Genomic DNA, 18,382 nt, shown 5'->3' with positions numbered 1-18,382 from the left:
TGACCCAATGTATTTAATGGGAGTAGATGTTAAGATACCAGCAGAAACACTCATTTCACTGTCTGCAAAGACTAAAAATACTACGGCACCCATCACGGAAATTAATGTACAACATTAGGTAGGGTGTGCACTAAAATAGGAGACATGAAACATAAAAGGTGATAAAGCATTTTAGGCTAGAAAACAAATGAATCATTTTAAAGATTATGTAACTATATATTTATTATTTTAAAACAACTAACTGAAACTTGAATTAATATTTGATTTGGGAAACCTATGAAAATATAATAATTCTGCAAAATGGAATTTGAAAGTATGGAATCTTGTGCATTTAATACATTGAAAAGAGAAAGAAGCTGGGCGCTGTGGCTCACACCTGTAATCCCAGCACTTTGGGAGGCCAAGATGGGTGGATCACAAGGTCAAAAGATCGAGACCATCGTAGCCAATACGGTGAAACCCCGTCTGTACGGGTGAGACTCCGTCTCAAAAAAAAAAATTTAAATACATATATGTATTTTTATATGTAAAATAAATAGCATTTTTATATGTGTATGTTTATATGTAAATAACATATATGTATTTTTATGCTAAAATGCACTCTCATTTTTTTTCACCCTTCACCTGTTATCAGATGTAATTCCCAGTTACGAAAACAGAGACCCAAAGAGACAGTGGATAGACCTTGGTTTATTCAGATACCCCCATATGGGCTCATCTTCTCTTGGGGAGCCTCCAGTCAATAAGTTTCCTCTCTGGGCCCAAGAGAAATCAATTCAGTTGGCCAGGAGAATTGCCAAGCACATATTATGTTAAAAATACTCTTCCAAATAACTGAGAATAAAGACTTTACAGACTAAAGGCCAGGAGAGGTGGCTCACGCCTATAACCCCAGCACTTCATGAGGCCCAGGTGGGCGGATCACATGAGCTCAGGGGTCCCAGACCAACCTGGCTAACATGGTGAAACCCCGTCTCTACTAAAAACGCAAAAATTAGCCAGGCATGGTGGCACACGCCTGTAGTCCCAGGTACTCGGGAGGCTGAGGCAGGAAAATCGCTTGACCCAGGAGGCGCAGGTTGCCGTGAGCCGAGATCGCGCCATTACAATCCAGCCTGGGAAACAGAGACTCCATCTCAAAATAATAATAAAAATAATAATAACGATAGTATATTAGTAATTAATAACTTAGGCAAAACACAAGATACCAACTCCAATAAATCCAGCACTTGGATTTGTAATTTATCTCAAGAAATGTGCATTAGGATAATAAAGGAAAATAAATTTAGATCGATACAAGCAGAACTTTGCGTTCTTTTAAAGCCAAGCCTCAGCCTTCCACCCCCCACAGCCCAGGGTCTGACCCCATAAATTCTCTGGAACTCAGCCCATGGTGCATCTCTGCCTCCTGGGTGACTGGGGAGCAGAAATAAAAATTACGTTCCAGTGAAAGTCAATATAAAATTGTACACTCCGCACAGGCACAAAAATGCATCTCATTCCAGTTTCCATCACCTACGCAGACAACTCCAGCTTTCGCTTAATTAAATAAAAATTTTAATCGTCCGGATTTCAGAAGTTCCTGGATCCAAGCGCTTCCTTATACCGTCGCCCTCTCCCATCCACCAGGTCCCAGCGCTCCTCCCGCCTCATCGCAGGACGCGCCTCCATCGCTCGCAGAAACGTTTTCAAGCAAACCTTTCCCATCTTAAGCTCCGATTCCAATATAAGGGGCCCACAGGTCTCTAATTTTTTACTTAGCTAGGCTCCAAAGGACACCATAGAGATTCAAGGGAATCCAAAAGTGAAGAACCGAGTACTGCTGGGCGACAAACAGACCTAAAAAGTCGCTGGGACGCGCCGAGGGGAGGTCCGGCAGTCCGACCCCTAGGCCCCGCCCATCCCTCCATTGTCCCCGCCCATCCCGCCATTGTCCTCGCCCATCCCCGCCATTTGCCCGCCCATCCCCGCCATTTGCCCGCCCATCCCCACAGTTGTCCGCGCCCTGCCCCTGCCCTTGCCCCTTGCGCCGCCCCAGTGCACTCGCGCACGCGCAGGTTCCTGCCGACCCGGAAGCGGATCTCGCGGGGCTACTGGCGCTCTCGGGTGAGTCTCCGGCTTTCGGGTTCAAGCCTGCGCTTCGCGGGCCACAGGTTCCCACGCTCCGCTGTCGGGTTTTGGGGTCGCCCTGTAGGTTAAAACCCCGAACCTGCTCATTCCTCTCGCGGCGTGGCCCTAAGACGTTCCCAGTCCCGTCGCTCCGAGAGGGTCTAGAGATCTGCGTCCATTTCGGATTAAGATCGTTCTGAAGTGGGTACTGGCCCCGACCTTTTTGCTTTAGGTCAGTGTGGACACCGACCGCCCACCGCGTCGTTTCTCTGCTTAAAACTCTTCTCTGACTCCCTCTTCCCTCCCGCTGGTAAAGCCCTCACTCGGGGTGGATACACACCCTTCGCCCTCCTCCGGGGAGAACAGAGGGGAAGCAGAAATGGAGGATAAAGAGGGAGAAATGCGCGAAATTAGACGCCATCAGAAACAATACCAGGGACTGAAAAAAAGGATGCTACCAGGATGGGGCCAAACACTGTCAGAGAAGGAAAGGAAGGGAAGCCAAATGAGCAGAAAGGGACAGGAAAAAGCCGAAATGGGAAAAAGAAAAGGAAAGAAACAGAAGGTGGAAGAGAGACATTTATAGAGAGGGGGGGAAAAAATCACATAATGGTGGAGAAAGGGGGGGCACCCAAATCCATGCGAGTGTGGAGTTGATTTAATATGGAACATTAAGTTGTGAAGTACTGATGTATGGCCCTATAATTAATTTAAAATTTGTCTCATTGTTTGTGCAGAAGAGAATGAAAATTGCAAAACTAGGGTGAGGCTTCTGCGTTTTCTAATTATTACATCAGAAGCAACCCTTATTCAGCCAGAGGGTTAACGGACTTAGCTCAGTTAATTCCAGCTCACCCTCTTCCCTTTCTCTGATCTTGAGGAGAGTCAAGAAATGGGAAGAAACTGTGACACCATATGCTGCTTTTACAAACAGACATTAACAATATTGTTCCCTCCATTTTGTGTGTGTGGCTTGTGTCATTTTCTAAATTTGACGTGTATTCAACTTGTCTTAAATGTAATTCCATAATTTATTGGATTTAAAAAATTTTTTCAAATTATTTTCTCTTAAATGTATTGTTCAGCTTATGAGGTTTAAATGCTTTCTCTTTCTTTCTTTTATTTATTTATTTATTTTTTTTGAGACGGAGTCTCACTCTGTCACCCAGGCTGGAGTGCAGTGGCTTGATCTCGGCTCACTGCAACTTCCGCCTCCAGGGTTCAAGCGATTTTCCTGCCTTAGCCTCCCGAGTGGCTGGGATTAAAGGCATGCGCCACCATGCCCGGTGAATTTGTATTTTTAGCAGAGACGGGATTTTCACCTTGTTAGCCAGGCTGGTCTCGAACTCCTGACCTCAGGTGATCTGTCTCCGCCTCTCAAAGCACTGGGATTACAGGCGTGAGCCACCGCGCCTGGCCTCAATGCTTTCTACTTTTTATCATATATTGGAACTATTCTTTTATGTCTGGTACTTGATTTCACAGTGTTTCACTCTAAGGTGTTGATAATCTTTTACCACTTAAAATCTGGTTTAACCAGTTAGTTTAATACAGTTGACCTTGAACAACACCAGTTTGAGCTAAGCAGGTACAACTATACAGGGGATTTTCTTCTACCCCTGCCACTCCTGACACAGCAAAATGAACCTCTTCTCTTCCTTTTCCACTGCAGCCCACACAATATGACCTCGGGGAGGATGTGAGAAAGATGAAGAACTGTGATGATCCACTTCTTCTTAATGAATGGTAAATATATTTTCCCTTTTTTATGATTTTCTTAATCACATTATCTTTTCTCTAGCTTACTTTTTTATAAGAATACAGTATATAATACATGTAACATACAAAATATGTGTTAATCAACTGTTTATGTTTTCAGTAGACTTCTGGTCAACAATGGGTTATCAGTAGTTAAGTTTTTGGGAAATCAAAAGTTATACCTGGATTTTTGACTGGAGGTGGGGGGCGATTAGCACCCCATCACTACTGGTGTTGCTCAAGGCTCAGCTGTATTCAGTTTCTTTACTCCCTTATGTCATCTAAAAGCCTCCCACTAAGTAGATGTTCCTCCAGGTCCGCTTTGTCCTTTCTCTGCAAGATGTTGAAGAATGGCCTGGATTGGTGTGGAATTTTGTTCCAACAGAGCCCGTCTGTTCATAATGAAGAGATTACTCAGCACTAATCTCCACAGCTGACCCCCTTTCATGCTTTCCAAGAGCTATTTGTAATTTCATATTTTTGAATATTTTTCTGGAAGAGAATTAAATCCTTGGGATCAATTAAACCCATGAAATAGAAGTTTCTACTCAGGAATGTGAATGGTGATCTGGAAATAAGGACAAACCTTTGCTACTGCCCTATCCAGGCCACCATTTCAACATTCATTTACAACTGAGTTCTGCTCACTCAACTCAGACCTTTTCCAGGTAACTTGGTGAAATATCTCCTCTCTCTGAGGCTCAGTGTGCCCACCTGTAACGTGGAGATGATGGGTATACCAGAAATTCTGAATCTGAGCCGATGGGATCCCTGAAATGATTTTCAGGATTGAGCATGTGTCTGCATGTGGCAATTTTTTGAGAGAGGGTGCCCAGTTACAGTTAGTCTTAAATGACTCTGAGACCTCCAAAAATGATGGAAACTACTAGGAAAGGGGTCGGGGCATAGGGTTAGAGATAGGAGAGCTGCTTCTCTCTCAGCTTTTTATTCTTTCTCCCTATCTCTACATCAGAAGTAAGTCTTAAGTTTTATTATGTCATCTCCTGGCCTTAAATCTTTTTATGCTTTCCCCCTGCCTGTGGGACAAAAGTCTAAACTACTTAGTATGGCTATAGCAGGGATTCGTGGAGCTATGGTGGCTCTTCACCTGTTCCAATTTTAGGCTTTTATATCCTGCATTGACTGAGAGTCATTGGATACTGGCCATGAACTTGGACACAACAGTTTTTCTTGGCTGAGTGTCAGGTGGACAAAGGACAATGCAATTGATGCAGAATGTGTGGGTTTCAGCAAGAAGGGAGAACTTTTTGAAGACATAGGTGGAATAACTCACTTCTTAGTCTCTGTTTAGGAGTTTATTTTTTTCATGAGTTTATTTTCACTCTTGTTGCAATTGGAAGCTAAGGACCATCTTTTTTCTATATCAAGCCTCTTCCTGTGTGTGTGTGGTAGAGGAAGGGGGTGTGTTGATTTTAAGCATTAAACAACATATTTTTGACATACAGACTGACTTACCTGAGAAAGAAACTCAGAGGAAGAGGAAAGAAAGAAGAGGAGGGAATGGCTCTTTCTCAGGTAAAAGTTATATTCTTGGTTCATTGTTTTGTCCTCTCCTTCCTGAAATGCCATATTTTGGACTTGCTAATTTTATCTGGCTCTGAAGTGTCCTGACTAATGTGTATATTCACACCCAGGGCTTTCCCTCAATTCCATCTCCACATAGATTCCATCTCACTGTGACCCAGTAACACGGAACTTTGGAAAAGGCTCCGTTTAGATGATTGTTCTGGAAAGGGTTTTATGCCTAGGCATGGATTGGGTATGGGGGGCAGGCTCCATGGTGTCAGTGAGGTTGGGTGGTAGTGACTGTTTAGAGACTTCATTTGGATACCCTTTCAGCTCTTTATAAACCAGGATTAAAGAAGCTGCATGTGGAAGTGATATATTAATGTGCACAAATACCTGGAAAACTTTGAAAAAGAAGACTGATGGGGGAAACTTGCTTAGCTTGAGTTTATAATACATTTGTAGCTAAACAATTGAATCAGTGTGTTTCTGGCTCTAAAATATTAATTTGAAATAGAATGGGAAGTTCAGAAGTAGACATTGGGGATGGAGAAGGTAGTCTTTTTTCATAATTGGTTTTAAAATATTAAATCAACATAGTTGTCTTAACAGCAGGAGGTTCTTTAAATTCTTCACAGTGCATCCATCTCATGAAGACTCTCCTGTTCATTTGGGAATTCTCATGCAGTGGGTGTTTAGATAAAAATGTCTATAATTTATTATTTTTCTTAATTTTAGTCCAGGGGTAGGTTTGTTATATAGCTAAACTTGTGTCATGGGAGTTTGTTGGACAGATTATTTCATCATCCAGATATTAAACCTCGTACCCATTAGTTATTTTTCCTGATCCTCTCCCTCCTCCCACCCTCCATCCCTGATAGGCTCCAGTGTGTGCTGTTTCCCTCTATGTGTCCATGTGTTCTCATCATTTAGCTCCCACTTGTGAGAACATGCAGCATTTAGTTTTCTGTTCCTGTGTTAGTTTGCTAAAGATAGTGGGCTCAAGCTCTGTCCATGTCCCTGCAGAGGACATGATCTCTTTTTTTATGGCTACATAGTATTCCGTGGTGTATGTGTACCACATTTTCTTTATTCAGTCCACCATTGGTGGGCATTTAGGTTGATTCCATGTCTTCGCTATTGTGACTAGTGCTGCAGTGAACATATGCACGTATGTGTATGTTCGTGCACGCGTGATGGGATTGCTGGGTTGAATGGTAATTCTGTTTTTCGATCTTTGAGGAATCACCACACTGTCTTCCAGGATGGTTGAACCAATTTACACTTCCACCAACGGTGTGTAAGTGTTCCTTTTTCTCCACAACCTCACCAGCATCTGTTATTTTTTTGACTTTTTAATAATAGCCAAAAGGGGCTGGGTGCAGTGGCTCACACCTGTAATCCCAGCACTTTGGGAGGCTGAGGCAGGTGAATCACCTGAGGTCAGGAGTTCAAGACCAGCCTGACCAACATGGTGAAATCCCGTCTCTACTAAAAATACAAAATTAGCTGGGCGTGGTGGCACGTGCCTGTAATCCCAGCTACTCGAGAGGCTGAGGCAGGAGAATCGCTTGAACCCGGGAGGCAGAGGTTGCAGTGAACCAAGATCGTGCCGTTGCACTCCAGCCTGGGCAACAAGAGCAAAACTCCATCTCAAAAAAATAATAATAATAATTAAAAAATAATAGCCAAAAGATGGCTATAATATAGCTAAGACCTGTGAGCAGAACTTTCTGTCATCAGAGAGGCAGGGGCCAAATTCTGATTACACTACTTGTTAAATACTACATTTCTTTTGTAGTAAACATCACATGATATATATATTTTTTATGATAAAATGTCACGCAGTGATGCTTAGGGACTAAAAAGTAAAACATTATGTTGTCCAGTCCACCATCACCCACTATCCCCATCAGGAACTACTGTTCATTCTTTTCAATGGAAGAGAAGTCGTAAAAATCATAATTTAATTTTAGAAAATGTTTAGTGAATATTTTGTTGTGATATTCTGTTTTGCAAAATTGTATATTTGTATACTGCATGTCTTTGTTTTGGTTTTTTGCTGGTAAACAGAGACAACTTGAGTTTTTACTTTCTCATTGGAGCATTCTCTTACTGAAGACACATTGGTTGTTTACAGTTTTTCTCCGTTATAAAGAATCCGCATTGGCTGCCTCTGAGCAGGCCAACTGTACTACAGCTGTGTGAGGATTCCTCCAGGTTGGGCAATTTGAAGCATGATTACTGGCTTAATAATGATGCTTCTGAGGAAGCTCAGACATTACACTTACTAAAAAATACTTTAAATCAACTATCTTAACCATGCTTAGAGAGCTGAAGTAAACGGTGGACAAAGAACTAAAGGAAAGTAGGACAACAGTGTTTCAACGAATATCAGTAAAAACATAGAAATTATTAAAAAGAAGTGAAATAGAAGTTTTGGAGCTGAAAAGTATAACGTGAAAATTTCAACTATAAAGTTTCAAGAGTAGAGTGACAGAATACAGAATCAGCTAACCTAAACTTTAGGTTAATTGAAATTATTTAATCTGAGCAGAAGAAAGGGAAGAAAAATACAATATAAGAAAGCTTTGGGACACCATGAAGCATATGTATGTATGCTTAATAAGAATTTTCCAAGAAAAGGAGAAAGCAAAAGGCAGAAAGAATATTTGAAGAAATAAGAACTGAAACCTCCCAAATATATAAAGAACATGAATCTGTATACCTAGGAAACTCAGTGAACTTTAATTGTGATAAACTTATAGAGATCCACAGCAAGACACATAATCAAACTGTGGAAGGAAAAGAGAATCATGACAGTAGCAACATAGAAATAATTTGTCATGTACAGTGATCCTCAAAAAGATTAAGAGCCAAATTTTCATCAGAAACTATGGAGGCTAGACATTAGTGGAATGACATATTCAAAGTTTGAAATGAAAGAACTATCCAGCAGGAATTCAGTATCAGGCAAATTATCCTTCAGAATTGACAGTGAAATTGAGATCCCCAGATAAACAAGAGCTGAGGGAGTTTGCGTTAGTGGACTTACCCTGCATGAAATGTTAAGCAAAGTCTTTTAGGCTGAAGTAAAAGGACACCAGCAGTACCTTAAAGCCATAAAAACAAATTAATACAGGTAAAACACCTACGTAGGTACAAATACAAAAGCCAATATTACTGGTTTTTTAAAAACTTTTTTTCTATATGATTTAAAAATGTATAAAACAGTAATTGTAAATCTGTTACTGGCTATAAAATGCATAGAGAAGTAATTTTTGACATTATAAAGAGAACCAGCCAGAGCTATATAGAAACAGAAGTTGTTATGCAATTGAAGCCAACTTAGCATCGATTGAAACTTAATTATTATCAGCTTCTGATGGAAATTTTAATTCCCAGGGCAACCGTTAAGAAAATAACAAAAATGTAAAGAAGGGAACCGAAATGATATGCACACACAAACTTATACACACAAAGAAGCAAGTAAGGGAATAATTACAAAACAAAAAAGATAGGCATGTGAAAAACAAGTAGCAAAATGGTAAAAGTGGTTCTTTTATCAGTAGTTACTTTAAATGTAAGTGGATTAAATTCTCCTTTAAAAGGCACTTATTGGAGGAATAATTTTTTAAAACTATGATTTCACTATATAATGTTTATAAAAGACTTCCTTTAGAGCTAAACACAAATAGCCTGGAAAGCATAATAAAAGGATGTAAAAAGGTATTTCATGCAAATATTAAACCTAGCTGGATAGCTATATAGATAGCAGACCAAATAAACTTTAAGTCAAAAATTGATACCAGAGATGTTGAAGGACAGTAAATATTGGGGTTAATCCACCAAGAACATGTAACTGCTATAAAAAATATGGATCAAATATCAACACCCCAAATATTTTGGAACAAAAATTACAAGGAGATACAGTCCTACTATAATAGTTGGAGAATTCTATGCTCTCTGTTTAATAATGGATAGAACAGCCAGACAGAAGATTAGTAAGGAAATAAAGGGCTTGAGCAACACTTTAAACCAAGATTATCTAACCCATGGACCACAGACTGCATGTGGCTCAGGATGGCTTTGAATGTGACACAACACAAATTTTTAAACTTTCTTAAAACATGAGATTTTTTTGTGATTTTTTTTTTTAAGGTCATCAGCTGTCATTAGTGTTAGTGTATTTTATGTGTGGCTCAAAACAATTCTTCCTCTTCCAGTGTGGCCCAGGGAAGCCAAAAGGTTGGACACTGCTGCTGTAAACTACACCAAACAAGCACGGAGAGAAAACTGCACTCAGCAAAAACAGAATCTGCACTCTTGTCTAGTGCACATAGCATATTCTCCAGGATGGACCACATGTCAGGCCACAGAACAAGTCTCGATACATTTTAAAAAGCTACAACTTACAAAACTATTCTCACACCACAATCGAGTGAAATTGGAAATCAATAAAAGGAAAACTGAAAAATTCACTTTTAAATGAATTTTAACTTCCTTATTGAGGTATGATTGACATAAAAACCTATACATATGTAATGTATACAATTTGATGAGTTTGGAGATCAGTATATACCTCTGACACCACCACTACAATCTGTCATAAACATATCCATTGCCTCAGAAAGTTTTTTTCTTGCCATCTTTATTATTTCATATTTTTATAAGAATACAACCTAAGAACTACCGTCTTAACAAATTTTTAAGTATACAATACAGAATTAACTATAAGCACTGTGTTATTCAGGAGATCTCTAGGACTTTTTCATCTTGTGTAACTGAAACTGATTACTACCTCACCATTTCCCCACTCAGCACCTAGCAACCACCATTCTATTCTCTGTTTCTATGAGTTTTACTGTTTTCAGTTCCTCATATAAGTGGAGTCATGTATTTGTTCTCTGTGTGGCCTATTTCACTTACATAACATACTCCATTTTCATTCAGGTAGTCTATAGCAAATAGCAGGATTTCCTTCTTTTTTAAGGCTGAATAATATTCGTGTGTGTGTGAGAGAGTGTGTGTGTGTGTGTGTGTGTACGTTTTCTTTATTCAGTCATTCCTTGATGGATATTTAGCCATGACTTGGCTATTAAGAATAAAGCTGCAGTAGATATGGAAGTACCTATCTCTCTTCAAGATCCTGATTTTAATTCTTTTGGATATATACCCAGAAGTGGAATTACTAGATCATGGTCGTTTTTTTTGTTTTGTTTTTTTTTTTTGAGACGGAGTCTCGCTCTGTCACCCAGGCTGGAGTGCAGTGGCGCGATCTTGGCTCACTGCAAGCTCCGCCTCCTGGGTTCCCACCATTCTCCTGCCTCAGCCTCCCAAGTAGCTAGGACTACAGGCGCCCACCACCATGCCTGGCTAATTTTTTGTGTTTTTAGTAGAGACGGGGTTTCACCATGTTAGCCAGGATGGTCTCAATCTCCTGACCGTGTGATCCATCCGCCTTGGCCTCCCGAAGTGCTGGGATTACAGGCGTGAGCCACTGCACCCAGCCGGTCATTTTATTTTTATTTTTTCCTGAGATGGAGTCTTCCTCTGTTGCCCAGGCTGGAATGCAGTGGCACAATCTTGGCTCACTGCAACTGCTACCTCCCCGGTTCAAACAATTCTCCTGCCTCAGCCTCCTGAGTAGCTGGGATTACAGGCGCCCACCACCACGTCCAGCTAATTTTTATGTTTTTAATAGAGATGAGGTTTCACCATGTTGGCCAGGCTGGTCTTGAACTCCTGCTCTCATGATCTGCCCACCTCGGCCTCCCAAAGTGCTGGGATTACAGGTGTGAGCCACCGCACCCAGCCTATTTTTAATTTTTGAGGAACCTCCATACTGTTTCCATAGTGGCTGCACTAATTCATATTCTGACCAACATTGTACAACAGTTCCCTTTTCTCCACATCCTAGACATTGCTTGTCCTTTTTTTTCTTTAGTGGTCATCCTAATAGATGTGAGATCATATTATGTTGTTGATTTGCATTTTCCTGGTGATTAGTGATATTGAGCCCCTTTTCATGTACCTAATGGCCATTTTTATATTCTCTTTGGAAAAAATGTCTGTTCAGCTCTTTTGCCCATTTTTTATTGGGTAATTAATTTTTTTGGCTCTTGAGTTGTAGGAGTTACTTATATTTTTTGGATATTAACCCCTTTTCAGATATATAGTTTGCAAATATTTTCCCATTCCATAAGTTGCCTTTTTGTTCTGTTGGTTGTTTCTTTTGGTATGCACAAGTGTTTTGGTTTGATGTAGTCCCACTGGTCTATTTTTCCTTTTCTTGCCTGCGCTTTTGGTGTTATATCCAAGAAATCATTGCCAAGATAATGTCAAGAACATTTTCCCTATGTTTTCTTCTAGGAGTTTTACAATTTCAGGTAAAACTAAAGACGCAAGGTAAATTGAGTAAATTTACCTTGAGTCTTTAGTCAGTTTTGAGTTTATTTGTGGCATAAGATAAGCATCCAGTTTCATTCTTTTGCATTTGGGTGTACAGATTTCCCAGCACTATTTACTGAAGACAGCATCTTTTCTCCATTATGTATTCTTGACACACTTGTCAAATATCAGTTGATTGTATATGTGTGAGTTTATTTCTGGGCTTTGTATTCTAGTCCTTTTGTTTTGTGTGTCTATTTTATGCCAGTACCATACTGTTTTGATTACCATACCTTTGTAATATACTTTGAAATCAGGAAGTGTGATACTCCAGCTTTGATATTCTTGCTCAAAATTGCTTTGGCTCTTTTGGGTCTTTATAGTTCTATATGAATTTTAGGATTATTTCTTATATTTTTGTAAAAAGTGTCACTGTGATTTTGATAGGGATTGCATTGACTGTAGATTGCTTTGGATAATATGGACATTTTCATAGTATTAATTTTCTAAGTTCTTGAACATAGAATATCTTTCCATTTATTTGTTTTGTCTGCTTTAATTTCCTTCATTAGTATTTCATAGTTTGCAGCATGCAAGTCACTTACCTATTTGGTTAAGCCTATTTCATGTTAAAGTCACATGGGGAGTGACTGCTTAATGGGTACGGCATTTCTTTTGGAGTTGATAAAAATGTTTTTGAGCTAGACAGAGGTGGTGGTGTATAACTTTGTGAATGTACTAAATGCCACTGAATTGTACTTTAAAATGGCTAATTTATTTGTTTTATTTTGAGGTGAAGTCTTGCTCTGTCTCCCAGACTGGGGTGCAGTGGCATGATCACTGCCCACTGCAGTCTCCACCTCCCAGGTGCAAGTGATCCTCCCACCTCAGCCTTCTGAGTAGCTGGGACCACAGGCCCATGCCACTGTGCCCAGCTAATTTTTTAAATGTTTTAGTAGAGATGGAGTCTCACTTCGTTGTCCAGACTGTTTCAAACTCCTGAGCTCAAGCAGTCCTCCCACCTCAGCCTCTCAAGGTGCTGAAATTACAGGTGTGAGCCACTGCACCCAGCCTAAAATAGCTAATTTTATGTTATGTAATTTCATCTCCGTTTAAAAAAAATAAAATTAGAGATATATAAGTTGCTTGCATTAACTCACATAAATCAGTGAATATGTACACCTCTTTTCTGTCATTTTGTGTGAAAATAAGAAATTTTCCTGTGTCCACTTGGTGAAGTGTGTTTTTATTTCAGGGACTGTTTACATTCAAGGATGTGGCCATAGAATTCTCTCAAGAGGAGTGGGAGTGCCTGGACCCTGCCCAGAGGGCCTTGTACAGGGACGTGATGTTGGAGAACTACAGGAACCTGCTTTCTCTCGATGAGGATAACATCCCTCCAGAAAACGGTAACCACCCTTGTACATCTTTACATTTTTCCTTGTGAGTCTCTTGGGAGGCCCTGATATGCTTGTCTGAATCCGATCCCTGTTCTAACAGGGGAGATTGAAACTTTTTGATTGAGAGTGGAAAGGCTTCATAATGTAGCATATAGACTTTAAACTTCCCCTTTCTTCAGAAGTTCTGCGCATAATCAGGTTTGACGAGTGGTGGTTCCAGAATATCAGTACTTACAAAACCTTATGGAAAACGTTTTAAAGTATCTGGTATCATGGTTTTATCCCTGTGCCTTTGATTCAGTACTTTTTTCAGAGTCTGCATATTTAAAATAATCCCTAAGCATTCAGAAGAAGGCAGTCCGTTGACTAATTTATGAAATTGTTTTGGGAAATAGTTTTGCAGACCCATGTGTAATGTCCTCTCTTCGTAGCTGAACAAAGGGCTGGGAATGTATCCAGGAAAAGCAGAGCATACCATGTTCCTTTTTTTCTTTATAAGTTGAAATCTTTCCTGAGCTGAATATTATGTTCATTTTGGAGCATAGGAAAGAGTCCTAGACTATGGAAAGTGAAGTGAAAATAGGGAAAAAATCAGGTAGGTAGGAATGTGAGCACAAATAAGTGCTCAGATGGCCACAGAGTAAGCTACTCCATTGAGTATTGTTTGGGAAACTCTGCAAATGGGAAAGATCAGTGGGAAAACAAAAGTTTATTTCTTATGAGCTCTCAAAGCAAAGTCCACACCCCCTCCTACTGTCCCCCAACATACTGTTATTCAAATGTGTAAAAGGTTGAACTCCCACTCTCCCGTGATGCCCCAACTCATACAGACACAAAAGCAAAGGTGCTGTCATGACCTACAATACTGTTTGGCCCCTCTGACCATTTTGGTCTCTTGGTTTTGAGAGGGACCGAAATGACTGTTTTTAAGGACTCTCTTTTTGTGTATATAATTTCATCTGATGTGTGGTTTTCAGTCTATACAGATCAGAGCTGGGGCCTTTGTAGCCCTGGCTCCAGAACCTATTCAATTTCTATTCCTATTTCTTATACCTGCAAGAACTTTTCAGGAAAATGGGAAAACAATGGCTCCCCCAAAATGTATCTGGGGTTCCGTGAAATTTCAAAGACTGTCGGTCTCTCTACTTGTTCAAGCCCCTTGGCCATTCCTTCAGTTCTGCTTTTGCCACATGTGTCTAAAGGGGAATGGGCAGGCTTTTGAGATTGTTACTCAGCATTAATATAAAGACTTGACAGAGAGATCCTCTTTTTGATTGCCATTCCAAAATGGGAATATATCTCATTCTTTTAGGTTCTCACCTTGCAGTCTGTGGACAGAGCACACTGCCTCTTCCTAAGAATCCTACAAAATCCGACCCTTTTATTTTACTCCCATATCTTTTATTTCTCTCCCTTTTCTAGCTTTCTACTCTATCCAGGAACTTAGGGAGACCTTAGTCTTCCTGATTCCATATTCTTCTAAGATTTGCCTCTGAAAGTTGCTTTTGAAATACACATTCCGGATGGGCGTGGTGCCTCACGCCTATAATCCCAGCACTTTGGGAGGCCGAGGTGGGCGGATCACCTGAGGTCGGGAGTTCGAGACCAGCCTGACCAACATGGAAAAACCCCGTCTCTACTAAAAATACAAAAATTAGCCGGGTGTGTAGGCGCATGCCTGTAATACCAGCTGCTCGGGAGGCTGAGGCAGGAGAATCGCTTGAACCCGAGAGGCAGAGGTTGTGGTGAGCCGAGATCACGCCATTGCACTCCAGCCTGGGCAACAAGAGCGAAACTCCATCTCAAAAAAAAAAAAAAAGAAAAAGAAAAATACACATTCCTAGAGTCTGAAATTTCCTCTCTTTCTGCTGTGATAACCCACCAATAGGCGATGGACAACTTTTGGTGGACTCTCCCATGGAAGAGGTTTCCTTGGTGACAGAACATTCTTGAAAGAGAACATTAATTAATCTGTCACAGTATCATTCTGCTACATAGAGGTGCCTCTTGAAGCCACTGAGTAGAGTAGCCTGCATGTCCCAGTATGCTAAGAGAGAATCAGGACAGCCGGAGGGATAAGTGCTTCTGACCTTCTGGTTTCTGTGGAGTTTCCAGTGTCTCCCAAGGGCAGTGTGACAGCGCTGGTTAGATATATGCTGATCATCCCCTTGGAGCTGGCAGTACAAGGTGTAGGAGTTTCTCCTGGGAAGAGCATTCTCCAAGTTCTCAACCTCATATCTGCGAACATGTTGACCAAACTGTTGCTCATACCACATTATTCATCCCATACGTGCAGTTGTACATTTTCTTCAGTATGATTTTTATGCCTTTATTGAGGGAGCTTATAAAGTTGAATTAGGCATACATTTTTAAAGTTCAGTATAATTTGTTTAAGCCACTGACACTTTCATTTTGCCAATGTCATTGGTATAAATGAACTTGTATTTATTTAATCAGCCGTTACATGTTTTCATGATACTCTTAGTGTTTTTTGTTTTATATCTACAGTGTGTGGGGCCATGAGATGCATGAATATTGTTTTATTATATATATTTTTTTCTGCTTCATATACTTTCATGATGTTTTATATGTTTTACCAGAAGATTTCTTCCTTGAGTGTTTATGTCTGAGTATTAGTTTCCTCAAAACATATATAACCTCCAAAACTTTGTTAAAGGATAGTATTAGTTATTCCTTTTACTTCTGTTTCCTGTAACTTTATATCAACTCTTAGCTTATACTTTTTAAAAATAGACTTTCTATTTTTTAGCAATTTTATGTTCACAGCAAACTTGATGGAAGGTACTAGATTTCCTGTATACTCTGTGCCCCCACACGTGCACAGCGTCTTCCCCCATTATCACCATCCCCCATCACAGTGGTACATTTGTTACAATTGATAAACCTACATTGACACATCATTATCACCCAAAGTCCATAGTCGATGTTGGGGTTCACTCTATGTATATGCTTTGGGCAAATATATAATAGACATATATCCTCCATAATAGTATCTTACAGAATAATTACACTGCCCTAAAAAATCTGTGCTCTGTCTGTTCATCTCTCCCTCCCCCCAGCACCTGGCAACCACTGATCTCTTTACTGTCTCCATAGATTTGCCTTTTTCAGAATGTCATAGAGTTGGAACCATATAGTATATGGCCTTTTCGCATTGGCTTCTTTCACTTAATAATATGCATTTAAATTTCTAGGGCCGGGCGCGGTGGCTCCCGCCTGTAATCCCAGCACTTTGGGAGGCCGAGGCGGGCGGATCACGAGGTCAGGAGATCAAGACGATCCTGGCTAACACGGTGAAACCCCGTCTCTACTAAAAATACAAAAAATAAGCCAGGCGTGGTGGCGGGCGCCTGTAGTTCCAGCTACTCAGGAGGCTGAGGCAGGAGAATGGCGTGAACCTGGGAGGCAGAGGTTGTGATGAGCCGAGACCACGCCACTGCACTCCAGCCTGGGCAACAGAGCGAGACTCCATCTCAAAAAATAGATAAATAAAATAAATTTCTTCCATGTCTTTTTATAGCTTGACAGCTCATTTCTTTTTAGCACAGAATAACATCCCTTCATTGCACACACTGTGTAAAGAATGACTCCTGCTTATACACAGGACAGCTTACTCAGGACAGCAGCATGATCTGGTCACTGTCTAAACAACTTGTGCAAGATAAGGTGACTTAAATGTTATCTGAGAGCAGTGGTGCTGTCACACTATAGGTGACACAGCTCAGGTCCCATATCTGCCTTGAAACATTTCTTCCTACACTCCTTGTATTTGCTGTGACTTATAATCCGTGCTGCCCTGGGTGGCCAGTGGTGCTTAATGCTGTGAACATGGCATCTTAGCCCGCACACACAGGTTCAGATTCTGGCTTTCAGATGTGCTTTCTCTGTGAGTTAGGGATAGATATGTAAACCTCTTCAGCCCTTTGTTTTGGTATGAAAAGGTGCGATAATTTACCTCAAGAGGATTTACATCAATTAGTGCTGTTAGAGACCTTAGTAACTTGCATAGCATTTAGTATGCTTTGAAAAGTTACCTTTATGAATAAGATATGTCAAGTGTCTGTCATGTTTCTTATGAGATTGACCTTTGCCTGCATTATATCTTACATATTTTCTTTTTTGTAATTTTTTTTTTCATATCAACATTTTCTCTGACTCTACATAATAAAATGTTAAAGCACACAGCTTTCATTATATGTATTTTTTGGCCATAGAACTGGAAAACTAGATGACATTTCCTAGTCAGGGAGTTTCTCTATATACTGCTGTCATATAACTGCAGGCATGAAATTATTTCAAAACTCCCCTCCTAATTCTTCATCTTTATAGTAATGTGCATTTACCTGAAGCTGATATTTCAAAATTTAGTGATTCTCAACATATTATTTTTCCTATTGTGTGTCCCTTCTGTTTTTTCTGTTGTTCATAAGCAGTAATTCTTTAGAATTTCACTGACAATTTTGTAATTGTGGTTGTTCATTAACTTGCCTGTTAGATTTTCACAGGTTACTAAAGTGTTTTATTTATTTTTATAATGATTTACAGATGATGGTTTTTCAGTATATATTATGCGATAGAACCACCATGCACAAATTGTTAATGCTGCAAAATGCACATTCTACATGGGTGTAAGTAGTTTTATAACAAGTACTCACATTTGCAATTTGTAAATATTCAAAATTTTATTAAATTCTTCCGAATTTTTTCTTTCAGTGTTTTGTTTGCAATTATGAATTGTCTTTTTTAAATATTTTTTATTAGATAAGCTTGAGCTGTGCCTTACCTTTTGTGTGTAATAATTATGTACTAAATAATGCATTACTATTTGTTTATCTTCAAATATGAGACTACCATATAGCTATGCCAACTTACATGTTCCTTGGAGTGGTGGTGGAAAAATACCTCTTCTTTCAGAGTTTATGTGGATTTACATAGTATGAGTGTTTTAGCTATAGGGTGTTTTAAACTGTGCTTAAAATAATTTGTTACATGTTTTGTTACCATGTTACTTTATTGAGGACAGCTAGTCCCTTTGTGTTGTTAAACGTTTAAAGACAGTTGAGAAGCTTCATAACTCTGTTCATTGTAAATCTTAGCTTTCTTGTAATATGTATTTTAATAAAATATTTACCTTGCAACTCCATTTGATGGAAAGCCTGTGGTTTTTTTAATATCTT

General features: G+C 39.8%; 1 protein-coding gene across 14 annotated transcripts in view; it reads left to right on the top strand.

Moving 5' to 3' along the window:
• Positions 1-1,959: 1,959 nt before the first annotated feature.
• ZNF677 (zinc finger protein 677) overlaps positions 1,960-18,382 on the top strand; it is a 51,438-nt gene continuing 35,015 nt past the window's right edge. For 2 of the 14 annotated variants that reach the window (XM_063802234.1, XM_016934340.3), the window contains exons 1-5: positions 2,113-2,310; positions 3,782-3,855; positions 5,334-5,403; positions 9,621-9,906; positions 13,040-13,193. In XM_063802234.1, the coding sequence (XP_063658304.1) occupies positions 9,883-9,906; positions 13,040-13,193 (178 nt within the window). In that variant the 5' untranslated portion in view covers positions 2,113-2,310; positions 3,782-3,855; positions 5,334-5,403; positions 9,621-9,882. Of the gene's footprint in view, positions 2,342-3,781; positions 3,856-5,333; positions 5,404-9,620; positions 9,907-13,039; positions 13,194-14,606; positions 18,347-18,382 lie in introns of those variants that run through there. The other 12 variants (XM_063802235.1, XM_009436187.5, XM_063802238.1 and 9 more) reach the window with 11 other exon arrangements.

The sequence above is a fragment of the Pan troglodytes genome, chromosome 20 (assembly GCF_028858775.2).
Source record: "Pan troglodytes isolate AG18354 chromosome 20, NHGRI_mPanTro3-v2.0_pri, whole genome shotgun sequence".
In the NCBI taxonomy this organism is placed as follows: Eukaryota; Metazoa; Chordata; class Mammalia; order Primates; family Hominidae; genus Pan; species Pan troglodytes.
Note: the sequence above shows the minus strand (reverse complement) of the source record. Positions and strands in the feature narration are given on the sequence as shown.